General features: G+C 28.4%; 1 protein-coding gene across 1 annotated transcript in view; it reads left to right on the top strand.

Annotated features, from left to right (window-relative positions):
- Nucleotides 1–3,856: 3,856 nt before the first annotated feature.
- LOC147064029 (protein O-mannosyl-transferase TMTC1-like) overlaps nucleotides 3,857–15,740 on the top strand; it is a 571,636-nt gene continuing 559,752 nt past the window's right edge. The window contains exon 1 of the mRNA XM_085959137.1: nucleotides 3,857–4,134. Within this exon, the coding sequence (XP_085815263.1) occupies nucleotides 3,857–4,134 (278 nt within the window). The remainder of the gene's footprint in view (nucleotides 4,135–15,740) is intronic.

Raw genomic sequence — 15,740 nt, 5'->3', positions numbered from 1 at the left:
ATAATTATTTTCATAAATTTTATAAACTAACATATTATAATCATAAGTATTCTATTATATCGATGATATATTTTTATATAGTATTTACTATAGTATGAATTCATAATATTATTGCTTTTAATATTTGTAAAAGTAATATTTTCCATTGTTATCAATAACCAATAACACAATATTATGCCATAATAATTATTATTTATGTATTTTTTTTAAGCAAATGTTTCAGGCATTTCTTATATTTTGTTTTCTTTCTCTTGTTTCAGATAAAATCCCGGGCTAACGTAGCGGCCGTCGATTGCACGCCATTCACTCCATTCGGAATGAACTCTGCCAAGAAGGCCGCACGGAAGTGTAGTGTTATTAAGTGTATAATATCACGATACGATAAACCACTTAGCAAGTAATCTGCACGGCGTCCCGACGCTGCCGACGCCCGCAAGTAGGCATCAATTGTAATACCCCGGCTGTCAATCCATCAATAAAACCGACGTCACACTAAACTTCGCACTCTATCACGTAGAAACTTCAATTATATCAAAATATATACCATTTACAATGAGTTATAATATTTCTCTCTCGCCACTAATAACATAGAAATAATATTATTAATATACAAATACTACTACACAATATTCCCAATAATTATTGAAACTTTATTATATTTATGACTGATAATATAATTATAATTTAATTTCAGCAGAACATAAAATGTATAGTCCCACAGTAAAATACAAGGAACAAAACGCTTGTTTCCAAACCCATGTGTGTAGAGTTTAAATCTTTGACCTGCATACGATTACCCTGAATTTTTTTATATAGGTTTACTTTACTTTGATCCAAATCATGAACAAAAAGTGCTGTAGATTTAGATAATACAAGTACACTGGTGATCAAATTGAATAAATCAAATAGTTACTTGACAGTTAAATATAGGTACGATTGTAAATTGTCCATAGCTGTTTTTCAACAATTATGTAAATAATAAGGTATCGCGCACAAATTAATCATTTATTTATCTTAAAGAGAACAAGTTATGGTAGATTAATCAAATTAGATATTATATTATGAAACATATACTATTTTTGGGAATACAATGGTTATATTTTTTAATCATAACCAGTTACAATCCTGTTTCACCTAAAATATTTGGGTATGTAATGTAAAATGTGCTTCTGCCTCATTTTGTTATTATGTCACTTACATTCATTTAAACGTCATCATCATAAGTATTATTATTCTTTGCAAAAACCTTTTAAACAACTTCCATATGAGGCATGCAAAATCTACCCTAGATATTATTGTACTTTTACAATTACAAATAAATTATAATAATAAGATGGGAGAGTATTGTATAGATAGATAGTCCATACTTAATTAAATAGTACTTACTTCACCCTGTAATGCTAATATAGTCTAAAGGTCACGCCACTTCTCACGGTCCGGCGTCACATTCCATGTCTCCGGCTATTTCAGCCAATATTACATTATCAAAATGTCATTGTCCATTGTTTCACCCAATAATAAGTATTGAAAATAAAATTTAATTAAATCAAAACCTACTAATACCTTGAAAACAGGTTGTTTTTTAAATTTATTATTTTACAAAACACATGATACAGTAATAATAAAATAGTTTTTTAAATAACTATTAACAATAAATGTGTATTAGAACATACATAATTTTGAAAAAACTTTCTGAGAAAATATATTATATCGAATAGAAAAAATCCTTTTTGAAAAAAGTAAGCCACCCCGGCAGGGAATCGAGGGAATCATAGAGGTTAATGCAACGGACGGGGCGTAAACCCAGAAGATGCAGGGTTTGATTCCCTGCCGGGGTGGTTTAATTTTTTCAAAAAGGATTTTTTCTATTGATTATAATATATTTTCTCAGAAAGTGTTTTTCAAAATGATGTATGTTCAATAATCAGAATGGTACATTCTCTTAAACCTTGTGAATTATTCGTTGAATAAAATAAATAGTTAATTATTAACGTGTATTCATTTAAAATTTTATTAAACCTCATTTTTTTAATGCAAAATTAGTAGGTAGGTATTAATAAACAATATTTAAAAAAATAATAATAAGAAATAATAATAATTTAAGTATTTACCTACTCTAATGTAATTTAATGATTTTTTTTAAATATTATTTTATGTAAGTATATAACCTTAATGAAATAAAAATATTCCTAGGTAAGTATTTTATGAAAATTGTCTCCAAAATAATGTTATTAAATCTTGCCAGCAGAAAATAAAAATTACCTTTACTGTTGCCTTTATAAAATATTTGATGCTTCGTTTACAATAGTCACTTGGGGTAAATTTTTCTCTCGGAAAAGCTCTTTGAAAATACACAGCTGAGTATAAAAATGTATCCTCCGTTTCGCTTAAAATAATAGTCTGTCATTTTGCTGCGTAAAAGACTTTGGGCTTAAAATGAGATGGGTTTAAAACAATACACGAAACCTTCCCGACTCTTTTCTCTCATCTTTTTTAATAAATTGCATGTAATATTTCACGTCGCATCTTTTTCCACTCTTTTGTTGCAATCATACGCAATTTTATTATTTATATCAAGCAAAGATGATTTCTCTACACATATTTCAAATGAATGTTTTGCCGTTGGACAAACACAAAACTTTTATTTTGAGACACTAAAACAACCATTATGTACCCCCTTATTCATGTTTCATTCAAAAATCATGTTATGACGTCAAAATATTTTAAATATTTTTTCCTGTATAGAGAATCCTGTATGAGAGAAACAGAATCTTTACAAAATAAATGAGAAATCGCTTACAGTAGATCACCAAAATTTCTATTGACAGTCAAGCGCACCACCAAATTCACTACTCATTAAGGCATGGTAAAAGTGAAAATTATTAAGATCATTTAGTATACACTACTAACTAATAACTGACAAGATAGAGAAACCTGAATGGTTAGTTTTTTTAATTTCGATTCGGCCAGCCAACCGCGTAAATTGCTCAACTTTAATGAAAAATTTCAACAACCATAAAACAGATATTACGGTTAACATATAAATCATGCATTTAAAGCATCTAAGTATCGGATTTATTGACTTTTACATATTATACAAAATAAATATACCACGAAGACGATCTGCAAAACAAAAAGTTTAATTTTCGTCCCGCGTGCACACCACATACACTTATCTTTTGATTTCAGTTTTAACCCACAAATCAATATTAATTAAAACAACATAACTTTAAAAAATTACTGCTTACTGTTTCATAAGTTACTGTTACAATATTTTCAAGGAGTTAAATAATTAAATGTAGTAAATAATATTATATAACTATAGTAGATAATTTGTTAAATATTTGGTATTTAATAGATCTGTAGGTTTTCTAATTAATATCTGCAAACTTGCAATAGCAAATTTATTTACATATTATTATATTGACGGAATATGTCAAATGTACGAGTGTATAATATACACTCTACATTTATATTAGAGTAGACACGATATATGTATATATATTAGATTATTTTTATTCTGTAAAGGAATATCACAAATAAATTACTTTAATCGGAATTAATAGTCGTTGTATTATGTAATATAAGCAAGTTAAACCGTAGTGGTTATTTTAATGAAGAGTCTATTCTGATTAAACGATTTCAATTTAAATGAAAACGAATCATATGTATAAATTCTAATCTATTTCAGGTAAATTGTGAATTCTAACATAATTAAATAATAATGTCTAAAAACAAAAATATATAAATAATTTTTAATGGATCATTATCAACAGTGACGTTTAAAAAGTGATGAACGGAATTAAAATAATAACGTTATAACAACAAAGAAAGTTCAAAGTGATCCGTTTCGACAATGAAACGGCGCCCTTTGGCCACGGTCCGCGAGGAGAAGGTGGCGACGCCCAACGAGTACGCCCTGTATGGCGTCGTCGGCCTGGTTTCCGTGGCGTGCTACGTCAACGGTCTATCGGGCGACTTCGTGCACGACGATATACCGGCGATCACCATGAACGGGGACGTGCTGGCGCAAAATCCACTGTCGCACGTCTTCAAGAACGACTTTTGGGGAACACCGATGTCGGACGTTAACAGTCACAAGTCGTATAGACCGCTCACCACACTGACATTCAGGTAAAACATTACCATTATAAATTAGGTATAATATAATTATAACCCAACTTCTAGATTATAATCAATGATCGAACTTTATTTTAATTATAATTTTGACAAACTCATATGCAACATATTTGAGAAATTATTATATATGTGTAATTTTCAACGTGTAAATTTTATCGAATCGCAACTACGCGTTATATTGGTATAGGTATCGAAAGTATTTAAAAAAAAGCATTAATTAATAAATCAACATAAATTATAACGTGTTCACTTTAATATTTTCGAATAGTTCATGTTGGGTATTTTGGGCCCACGATGGCCGAGCGGATTAAGCGCTCTCTGTGGAGGTGCATATTTTATTATGATCTTTTTAGGATCGGACCTGGTTAAAAAACGATTATTATTATTAGTATTTATGCTTTAAGTGGAATTCAAATAAATTAACCTTAGAAATTCTCTTTTGAAATTATTATAATATTCTTTATTGTTAAATAATTTTAAAAATAAAAAGTTTGACTTCATTATATTGTGTAATATTATGTTATCAAATACAATATTACGTGCATCTTTTAAAATAAATGCATATTCGTTGAATTTAATTTACCATTAATATTATTTAACTAGTTATTAGAATATTTTACTTTCTTTTATTTTGTTAACTGTCAATTCATGGTGGAACTGCATTGTATTGTTGTTTTTATTTATTAAAACGCAATTTTTTTGTAGTACTTATTCCACTTTTAATTAATATATTAGGACCGGTTTTTTCCGCCTCAGTGGGACATTTTCAACTGAATAAATTTTTTTAAAACAATATTTTACAAACAAAATTCAAAGCAATAGAAATAATATAACAATAGGTACATAAATAATTATTCGTCCAATAATACCTTCCCAATAACAGATTAATTTAAAAATAATGAGGTTGGACATTAATATGTAATACTACGTCAGGGTACAGATAATTTTTTAAAAGACATAAATAGTATTAATAAGTCAATTCAATTCACAATGGAACTAGGGAACAGTACAATTAACTTCTTGGATTTAACAATCAATATTACAAATAACAAACATATATTTAGCATTTTTAGAAAGGATACCTTCAGTGATAACATTATTAATAACTCTTCTAGACACCATATCTCACATAAATTATCAGTTTTCCATGCTTTTATGCATCGTTTATTAATGGTTCTTATGTCCGAAAATAGTTTTGCTTTGCAGTTAAAGACGATTAAACAAATCGCTTTTAATAACGGTTATGACTCACGTTTGATTGATCGCATTCTGGCCAATAAATCTAAAAAATTAACTTTATTTAATGTGACCTCTGGCTTAGTGATAGATGAAGCCAGTGTTAAAAAACGCTGGGTTAAATTATGTTTCCTAGGAAGAGTGTCTGAGAATATTTCAAGAAAAATAGATAAAAAACTTTTCAATGTAACATTTTACAACACACAAAATTTGAATTCAATACTGGTGAATACTAAAGATAGATTAGATAAACTTAACCAAAGTGGAATTTATCTATTAAGTTGTGACTCTTGTGATGCCAAATATGTTGGACAAACGGGACGTTGTATTAATACTAGGATCAAAGAACATTTAGCCTGTGCCAAAAATGGTAATGAAACTTCAGCTTTTGGAAATCATTTAAGTTTAAATAATCACTCTTATAATATCAGTAAAAATTTTAAAATCCTGCATTTGAATGAGAAATCTATAGAAATGGATAAACAGGAAATCCTAAAAATTAATAGGTATACATTTTTGCCCAATTCTAATTTGTTAAATGATCAATTATATTTTGTGTCTTCTCCATTATTATACCCTATTTAATATTTGGGATTGTCATATCATAACTTTATATATTGTACATTATTTATTTTTTTAAATTTTATTTAATTTTGACTCATATTTTGGTTGTATTTGTTTTTTTATTCGATCTCACTTCAATTGATAATATCGTTTATTTTATTTTATTTTTTATAAAATTTTTATTGTAAATTTTGACTAAGCATAATTATTAGTTGATATTAATGTTATTGTAAGTGTCGATTGTTTCATATTTTGTAGTTTGTTAATATTTTAAATAATTTGTTTAATGCCCCTGACGTAGTATGAAATATTAATGTCCAACCTCATTAGTTTTAAATTAATCTGTTATTGGGAAGGTATTATTGGACGGATAATTATTTATGTACCTATTGTTATATTATTTCTATCGCTTTGAATTTTGTTTGATAAATATTGTTTTAAAAAAATGTATTAAGTTGAAAATATACCACTGAGACGGACAAAACCGGTCCTAATATAGAATATTTTACATTACATCGTTTTTCTTAGCTCGTATTCTTATTTGTCCGATGGTTCTTTGTCCGGTACAAATCTTGTAATCAATTTTTAACTAACTTTTCGACTAGCTAGACATTTGAAACTTTTAGAATATATCAAAACACAATGATTTGCAATGACAAGCCATTTTAAAGTAGAATTGAATTCATTTTTACTTAATTCTGTTTTGTATGACAAGTTATTTTGACACCATTATTGGTTGCTAGGGGTCTGGGGTCCTAGCAACTATATTAATAATATATACGTGCGTTACAATGGAAATCAATATATATATATATATATATATATATATATATATATGTCAAGTACAATTTTTTTTGATCGTTTAAGCTAGTCAAGTCAAGTTAATATGGTTCAACAGAATTTAAAAACGTTGTATATAACAAGTTCTTTTTATCTTGTAATTATGTATGCATTTTGTTGACTATAGCAACTTGTTATGTGTAGTATATTATGTTCAATGAATGGTATATTAAATATTATATACCTGTTTTTTCATGCAATATAGATATAATATACTTTAGCGGTATCTTTTACTATGATAATTTTATCTTCCTTTGCTTCTGATAATTGTATTGGTTTATTATTATATCGTTTAAAATATGAATCATTTAAATTCGAAATGTAATAATCATCAAATTAAATTTATATTAATATTACTATATTTAATAAAATAAAACAAAATTATTACTCATAATATAATATAAGTACATTAATTATTTATTTTTTAAATAAGGTTTTGAAAAAACTATGAAATATAATATCGAACAGGGTTTTAAAGTAATTTGATTTACAAAAAAAAGATAAATACGTTAATAGTAGCATCAATAAATAAGTGACATTATCAGTGCGGAATATTCCAAAATCAAAATTTGAAAACTTTTTATTTTAGTAAAAAAAAAAAAAATAATATCAATCTCAATAATGACTATCAGAAATCCCATCTGGCTTAACGATTTAAAGCTCATTAGTTGAAGCGCGTTTCAACTAACAACTTACTAAAAAAACGGTCAGACAGGCATTAGCTTTGTACGAACACTATCAAAAAGCGGAAGAATAAATACGCTCCCACTTTTTTCAATATTAGAAACGGAAAATCCGAGCGGATTTTAATGATCTTCCGTTTACACTAAAATCCGGCAATGAGCTGTCGGATTTTTTGAACGACAACTCTGATAACGCGGCGATTGCAGTGGAAAATAATATACTAACACTTGTAAAAGTGAAGTATTTTTTTTATTTATGATTTTTTTGTAGCAAAAGGAAAAGTTATTTTGTTCGTCCCGAGAGTGTTGTCCGGAGCAATCTTCGCGCAGTCAAACAACAGCACCAAATAAAACTTTAAATGAACTACCACCTAAGTTAAGGTTTTCATTTTTACTACCCTCTCTGTGTATTCTACCCCATCTCAATTCATTTAAAAAGCTATATCTGCAATTGACAGAGCACAGCAAGTTGCAATGAACTCTTCACAATTCTAGTCATTATTTTTATAAAACTTTCGACGACGAAATATTTATATTCAATTCTCTTATTTTATTTATTTGTCTTATCCTATACATTACATTTTCTATATTGACTTTTAAATTTGTATCATTCAGAAATCCAGAATCCATCACCAGACATCAGCAATAATTTCAACTTTTTACTGAGAAAATACCAGTCTCTAAAATGCATTGTAATAGACGAAATGTTGAATAATAATGGCAGTATAATATGCTAGCTTTCATGGTTTAAGTTTTTTGATTATTTATTTGACATTGTATTTCCATTAACGCTTTCGCTGCTGAATAGATAATGAGATTTTAATTGCCCCCTTTAAAATGCACATTAATTACATCGATCGGCCGCCTGGTCATTACGCACCGTGTGCGTCTTCCGCGTCCAAAGTATTAAGCATGCATCTTAAAAAAAGTATTTTGAAAGTTTCTAGAGATTCTACACCTCCATTCTGCACAAAATAATTAAAAAATATATATAATCTTAATATGTTCATTCTAATTTCTAAGTTTAGTTTATGGTTGCAAAGTAGCTTTTTCATTCGTCTAAAAGCCAAACTGAGTTTTTCAATTAACTGATTAACTTGAATGTTATAAGTTTAATACAGTACAACCGAATGTAATAATTTAATATTCAAGAAAAATAACGATACAATACATGCCAGCACCAGAGTATTAAAAAATAACTATACTTAGATACTTTGTTATCGGTTTTAAACTATTTCTTGATTCACATCTACATAATAATGGTCAATAATAACATTAATTATTAAAATTTCATTTACTTATACCAAATTTAATCGTTATTCAATCGGTAATTATTTCATTAAATACATGCAACACACATAAAAATTAGCCTAGCATAATTTTTATTTATCATTGAAACGGCAACACGCTCTTCGTGTCAAATATTTACAAATCTCATGTTCACAAACTAAATGCATGCTTATTATTAAATTCAATGGTATTTTATAGATAATTGGTATTCGGCACCATTGTAGGTACATGTCTAATTCTAGTAAATGATATTAAAAACTGTACAATAACCATGATTTCTGTTTACAAAATGTATTTATTTGACAGCCTGCTATCACTATTGTTTCGATTTCGTCACCAAGGAAGCCTTTCCGTTGTTTATTATGCCCCCAATAATAATTGTATGCATAAGGAAAAATGGTTTAAGATGCTTACTAAAGGGTGTACAGAAAATAGGTAACCACACATTATGAGCTTTTAATGACAAGACGTTTATATGAACAAGGCACGTGTCCTTTTTCGCGTTTCGTAAAAATTTTGATGCAAAAATGAAAGACGTAGGTATATTCTGTGATTCCTTATTTTTTATTTCTTTTCACTTTAGGGGATAATAATATTATGTTCATAAAAAATATCTGATACCGTCTCGTCATTTTTTTCATTAAATTGAATCTTTTCATTGTTCGGTCGTTCTGCGTCAACGTAAAAGGTAAACGTTCTCTGTACTTTATCGTCTTGTAACACAACACGTAAGATGGCCGCTTTCCTTTATTTGTCTCATGAGACAACTATTTCGTATGGCTCTTTCGATTTGCTTGTGCAACATGTATCAGTAGAGAATTAATTGCAAAATGGATAACCAATCCATTTACCAAGGAAAGAATTTAAACATTATAAATATTTAAAATCTCATTTTTTTTCACATTGATTTCATAATAAAATATTTTTCCTCAATAATTGTGACTATTTACATTTTTACTAAAAATGTCATATCCATTTTTCAGGAAAAACATGTCATAAGTATTTTACTTCTGTTTAATAAAAAAACATATTGTTATTATTTTTAGACTACCAATAGACCATATAAAATACGGAAATAAAAAAGACAGATAGGTATGCAGAAAAAAGGGATAGAATGATTAGATTTGATTTGTATTCAAACGAATGAGATAGACAACGGTTATGTTAGGTTAGGGGACTCACCTTACATACTTTAATAATATATATTTTTAAAACCATGTCCGATCCTAAGAAGATCATAACATATGAGTCTCCACGAAGTGGTGGTTTGTATTAACCGATTTTAATTTTTACGAGAAATGGATGTTAGCCACTTGCTCAACCTATTATACCCATACTCTGACTCCAAACATACATTAAAAAACAATTTGTGTATTATTTTTTAGACCCAGGATTCGGGTCTGGGATCTACGACATTATAAACCGATGTGTATTTTGTGTTTTAGTTATAATGAAACACAAAGACAGAAAGGCATATATTTTGTATTAAATAGAAAGAAATTTTCAAATGTAAATTTTTGACGAAATCACAAATAAACATTTATTTGTCAGTTTGAGACAATGGAATATAACATATACACAAGTAATATTATCTTTAAATTCTTAATAAATATGTTTTAATCACTTTTATATATACTAATAAAATCTACTTAGATAAAAAAAAGTATTACGTTATCATTCATCTAATTTTAATCCTGTACCAACTCATTTCAGTACCTATCTGTTAAATCTAAATATTATTTTGTAAATGTATTAAGTTTTATATTAATAATATGGAATTACATATATTATTGAGTTATAGTAATTATTATATTATAACATAGTATACTTACTGATTCATGATATAAAATTAAAACGTTTGACGAGACGATCTCAGAGGTATATTTTAAATCAAATAAGAACGTTTTAAGAATTCTGCGAATAAAACCAGATCTTTTTAAATAAAATTATAGTGTTAATACGTAATTACACAGTTTGGTCATTTGTAAGTACTAACAAAGAAAACGCGAAACTCTGAGGGCTAATCGAGTTTGCTAAATTATTCGCAGAGCTCTCGAACCAAGTGAGCAAAGAGCAGTCACAGAGCGAAAGTATTATTGAGTAAAATGTGACGTCCCCTGGGTATAATACCGAAACGCTCGTCTGGTGATATACTTAACCTTGGCTCGTTGATTGCTTATTCGGTATGTGACCGTAGAGAACTATTCACCCGAACGGAGGCTACAAGATAATGAAGGCCTCGTTTTATTGTAAGGTAAATGCCTCGTATACGGTTCGACTATATATTTATGCTTTACTAATATGAGGAAGTTGGAAAATTATGCAACATTAACGTGTGAATATTGTGAGTTGTCACGTATGATAATGTAATGATGTAACATGAACTATATTATCAAATAATTAATAAGGTATTTAAAAAAATGTAATAAGATAAGTAACGGTGTATGTTGGGTATTATCCGAATAGACCATAAATAAGACAAATTAACAAGGAAGCATACAAAATGTATGTAATTTAATAGAGGTCGCCAGGCAGATGTAATTGCAAGTGGATAACCGTTATATAAATGTAGTCATACGTCATAGCACCCAATATTCACTAAATGACCACAGGCTTATCCTATAACACTCAAAATTGATGAATTAAATAGTATAGTTCGAGAAAAGTGCGTCATCGGATAACATTTGAAATATTTATATCAAAGTATTTTAGGAATATTCAAATTCATTTATTTTTTCGTTTTATTCTGTATTTAGAAGCTTTTTACAATATATACATCCAACATGCTTTGATAGACAAATTTATTTATTTATTTAGAAAAGAGTATTACGGCATTATAGCGATTGGCCAATGCGCCGTAATACAAAATACTTTTTTTTTGGTATTCATAGTAAGTAGTCAAGACATGAACAATGTCATTAATTATGTATTATTTGTGTATTGATAATCTATAAATAAAATTATCTCTGATCAGAGGCAGATAAATATTTATTAAAATTATTTCGGTTTTTTAAATTTATGCAAAGGTACACATAATTTTAATTAAATATAATAATATGATTAGATATCACATGTATATTTACGAATAAAAGAATAGTATATGATATATAAAATATTGCTGAAAAATGTATAAAATTTGTAATATAAATTGTGCTGCCCTTTCCCTATAAAGTTTTAGTTTAAATAAATAAAGTAATCGTGTACCAACATAATGTTGTAATTATTTATTAGAACTCTTATACTTATTAATTAACCATTGTTAAAATAAAGAGAAGTGTAACGAATGTATATAAATTTATTTATTATCCCGAAGAGTTGTCACGAAAAATAATTATTATCAATTTGATCAATCTAGTCCGTGCTCGGGATTCAGACATAATATATTGACAAAAAACAATATAATAATATTAACTTGTCAGAATCAAAATTAAAACCCATTACTCCAATTTATATAAAATTTATAAAAGCTTTATTATTTTTTTATGTAATGTTTGAAAAAAATTACGATGGTATAAAAATAAGTATGAAATGAAACATTGCATGTTTTTTAACCTAACATCTGGAATATACAAAATAATATGGACTTGCTAAGTTTTTTATATAATAATATAACATTTTATGTATATAGAATCTTCACTGGTGGTAATTAATGTTCACAATGTAATTTATGTATATTAAATAATTTTCTACTTAAAATATTATGATAAAGCTTTTATATTCAAGTCTAAATAGCGTGCTTTGTTTGTTAAAGAAACATGTAATAATACAAATGTAAAAATATAACCAGGCATACATTTAATTTACTGTAATTCTTTTGAATTCAGACGGAAAAATATTTAACCGTCGCAATGAAAACGAATTATCTCATCTCCTTTGAGTAAAAATACGTCATGTCGCAAGAATATTAACCGAGTAAACCTGTTTATCTTTAATTCGTTTGCAGAGCAATACTTGCGTTCCTTGGCAAAGTTAATCGGAATTTGTATTGAAGACGAGAGCTTTTGACTGTACTCCTTCAAATAACGCCAAGTGCAGGAACATTTTGCATTTGCGCCTTCAAGGGGAGATGTAAATTTCCCAACGACAATCCACTACTGCGGCCTTCCTCCATGTAGTAGTATGTATATTTTTGCACCTGCTTCACAATAGCCAGGTCATTGTAATACCTGAGTTGTGATTTTGTTCGACTGCGGTAAAGCTTTTTTTAAATGATATTTTTGCCTTCTTGTAAATGATGTTTTGACGTAGAACTACGTTTTTTGTTTATAGAATGGTAAGTCGCCAACCGTTCGATAATGATAAAAAATGTAAAATTATCTCTTACAACTTTTATAAAACGAAACAAAAAGTATACAATTGTATACTTAATCAATAGAGTCCATTACGGGAAATATTAAGATAAAACCCGTTATATTCTCAAAATTAATGGGATGAGTGAGGAAAATTACATTGTGATAACTGCGTTTCGGCGGTCATTTTATGCGCATAATCCTGTGAGATCTCAACAAATCTGGACGTTCATGCTGTACTTTGTAGTGAACCATTCCTAAAATATATAAATTCAAAAAACTTTTTTTTTGCTATTTTCTATCTTTAAACTCTCGGGCTTACTTCACTAGTGAACGTGTCACTGATATTTTTTAAAGAAAAGTTCTGTTATTAATAACAATTATTTATCTTTATAATAACGACGGTTTAAGCACTATTCCTCTTAGTTTTGTTAATCCTCACTATTGACAATAATTATTACATACTCTTTTGACACGTATCATTTATATCTCTCCAGTGATTCCATCATTCCATTTTCCATAATTATAGCTAAAGATATTGAAAGGCTTTTGCAATCGAGGCGACTTCTCTCTTACGTAGTCATTTTAATATTTCCGCTTTTTTGATTTTCAAAAAAATGTAGACATATAATGAAGAGTTATCGTTCTCTTTTATTTTGTAAACAATACAACATTACATCAAAGGATCAATTTACAGAATACATAATATTTTCATCATACTTTTATGGAATATAAATATTGTACCATATAAATATAGTATTTGTACAAACATGAACTATCTATTTTATTTTCGAATTTAAATCTATTCGAAGCATTCAAAATATAATTTCTTTAAAACACACAAAACCAGATATCATAATATAATGGTGCGAACCCATTGATGTCATCTTAATTAAGATTTATTTTATAATACCTGTGTTAATATTACTAAAGCATGAAACAATACAAATAATATATTTAAACGAATATCCAAATTCATAACCTGTAGCTATAAAATGAGGTACCTAGTACCTTAACTGACATAATAAAAAAAATCGGTATGTGTACTTATGTACGCGCGTTAGAAGATTTATACTTCTTTGGCGTAACAAAACAAAAAAAAAACTTGTGATAAACTAGATTCTTTGACTAGCTCTTAATTACGTTGTTAAATTATACACTCAAGAAAAAGGACCGCTTATTGCAACGCCGTTGGTTTAATTCTATACACTTTAACTTATATTACTAAATTCTAATGGATTCAAGCTCTGTACTATTCCATTTAAGTCGTTTTTGCGACCCGGGTTTCGCCTTTCGGCATCTTCAGGCGTCGTGTATACTCACCAAAGGCAAACACACACTGACAACGAACACCCTTAACTCTACCTTATATAGTAAATCAATACAATAAAGTAGGTAAAAACTCCATTACCTACCTATTTAGTCAGAGGTTACAACAAAACATATCTCTAATATCTCTACTAATATCTCATTAGTTAACTCGATTAATTATTTTTCTTAGAATTGACGATTTACACCTCTTGAGTGTAGTATTTTTATTGTTATAAAGAATTTTGACCGATTATTAGGTTTGACGATTTATTATAATAATAAATGCTGTCCAGTGTATTGTTATTAATAATATAGGGTTTTTACTAATTAGGTTTTTTACTGACACTTCAGCTATTCATAATTTGATTATTGTATTTTTTGTTGTAACCTCTGACTAAATAGGTAGGTAATGGAGTTTTTACCTACTTTATTGTATTGATTTACTATATAAGGTAGAAAGTTAAGGGTGTTCGTTGTCAGTGTGTGTTTGCCTTTGGTGAGTGTACACGACGCCTGAAGATGCCGAAAGGCGAAACCCGGGTCGCAAAAAACGACTTAAATGGAATAGTACAGAGTTTCAATCCATTAGAATTTAAATTAAAATTCCATCAAGTACCTTCGGTCGAAAGTATTAATATTATATTACTAAATTATATAATGGTTTCTCGTTGTTTTTATTTTTAAAGGACCAACTGTCACTCTGAGGCTTAATAGTTTGTTAACGTAAGGAATTGCAAATGGCCGACAATAATAAATTCGCTGCCTAGGCAACGGAACAATTTTAAACTATAATATTATACTGTATAATCGTCACGATTGCAGTATCATACTATGGCGTAAGGGTGTGCGTTCGGCTGATAACCGAACAATCAGTGGTTCGAATCCAATCGAGTGCGTTTTTTTTTCGTGTGAAAAAATAAATTATGTGTTACATGTCATACGCCAAAAATACACTCTGATAGGATTTGCCAAACGCGCCAAACAAAGTATAACTTCAAAAATATTATATTTTATTACCTCTTACTATAATGATTAACATAAAAATATGTGGGAATGTACTTTAGTTGATAAATAGAGTTATTTACGTAATTTTAAAATGTATTTTAAATTCTCTGCTTACATACTCCAAAATATTATACGTACGGAGGTAAGATGCCGTGTTGGAAACTCAATTTGACAATATTTGGTGAATAGAAGCGCAGAATTTGTTCATGTCTGAGAAGATTGGTGTGCCTGTACTTTATTGTATGAAAACCTGTTGTAAATGACACCATTTCGTCAGCACGATAGAATTAATCAAAAGAATCCTTATTTCACTTGCGTAGACTGAATGAATAAATATAAGCTACTGATATTTAATAATAGGTAAAGAAGAACAAATTTAAAC

Source organism: Rhyacophila brunnea, unplaced genomic scaffold, assembly GCF_057557595.1.
Source record: "Rhyacophila brunnea isolate RB1 unplaced genomic scaffold, BYU_Rbru_1.0 scaffold_8, whole genome shotgun sequence".
In the NCBI taxonomy this organism is placed as follows: domain Eukaryota; kingdom Metazoa; phylum Arthropoda; class Insecta; order Trichoptera; family Rhyacophilidae; genus Rhyacophila; species Rhyacophila brunnea.
The sequence above is the reverse complement of the archived record's forward strand: the minus strand, read 5'-3'. Positions and strand labels throughout refer to the sequence as shown.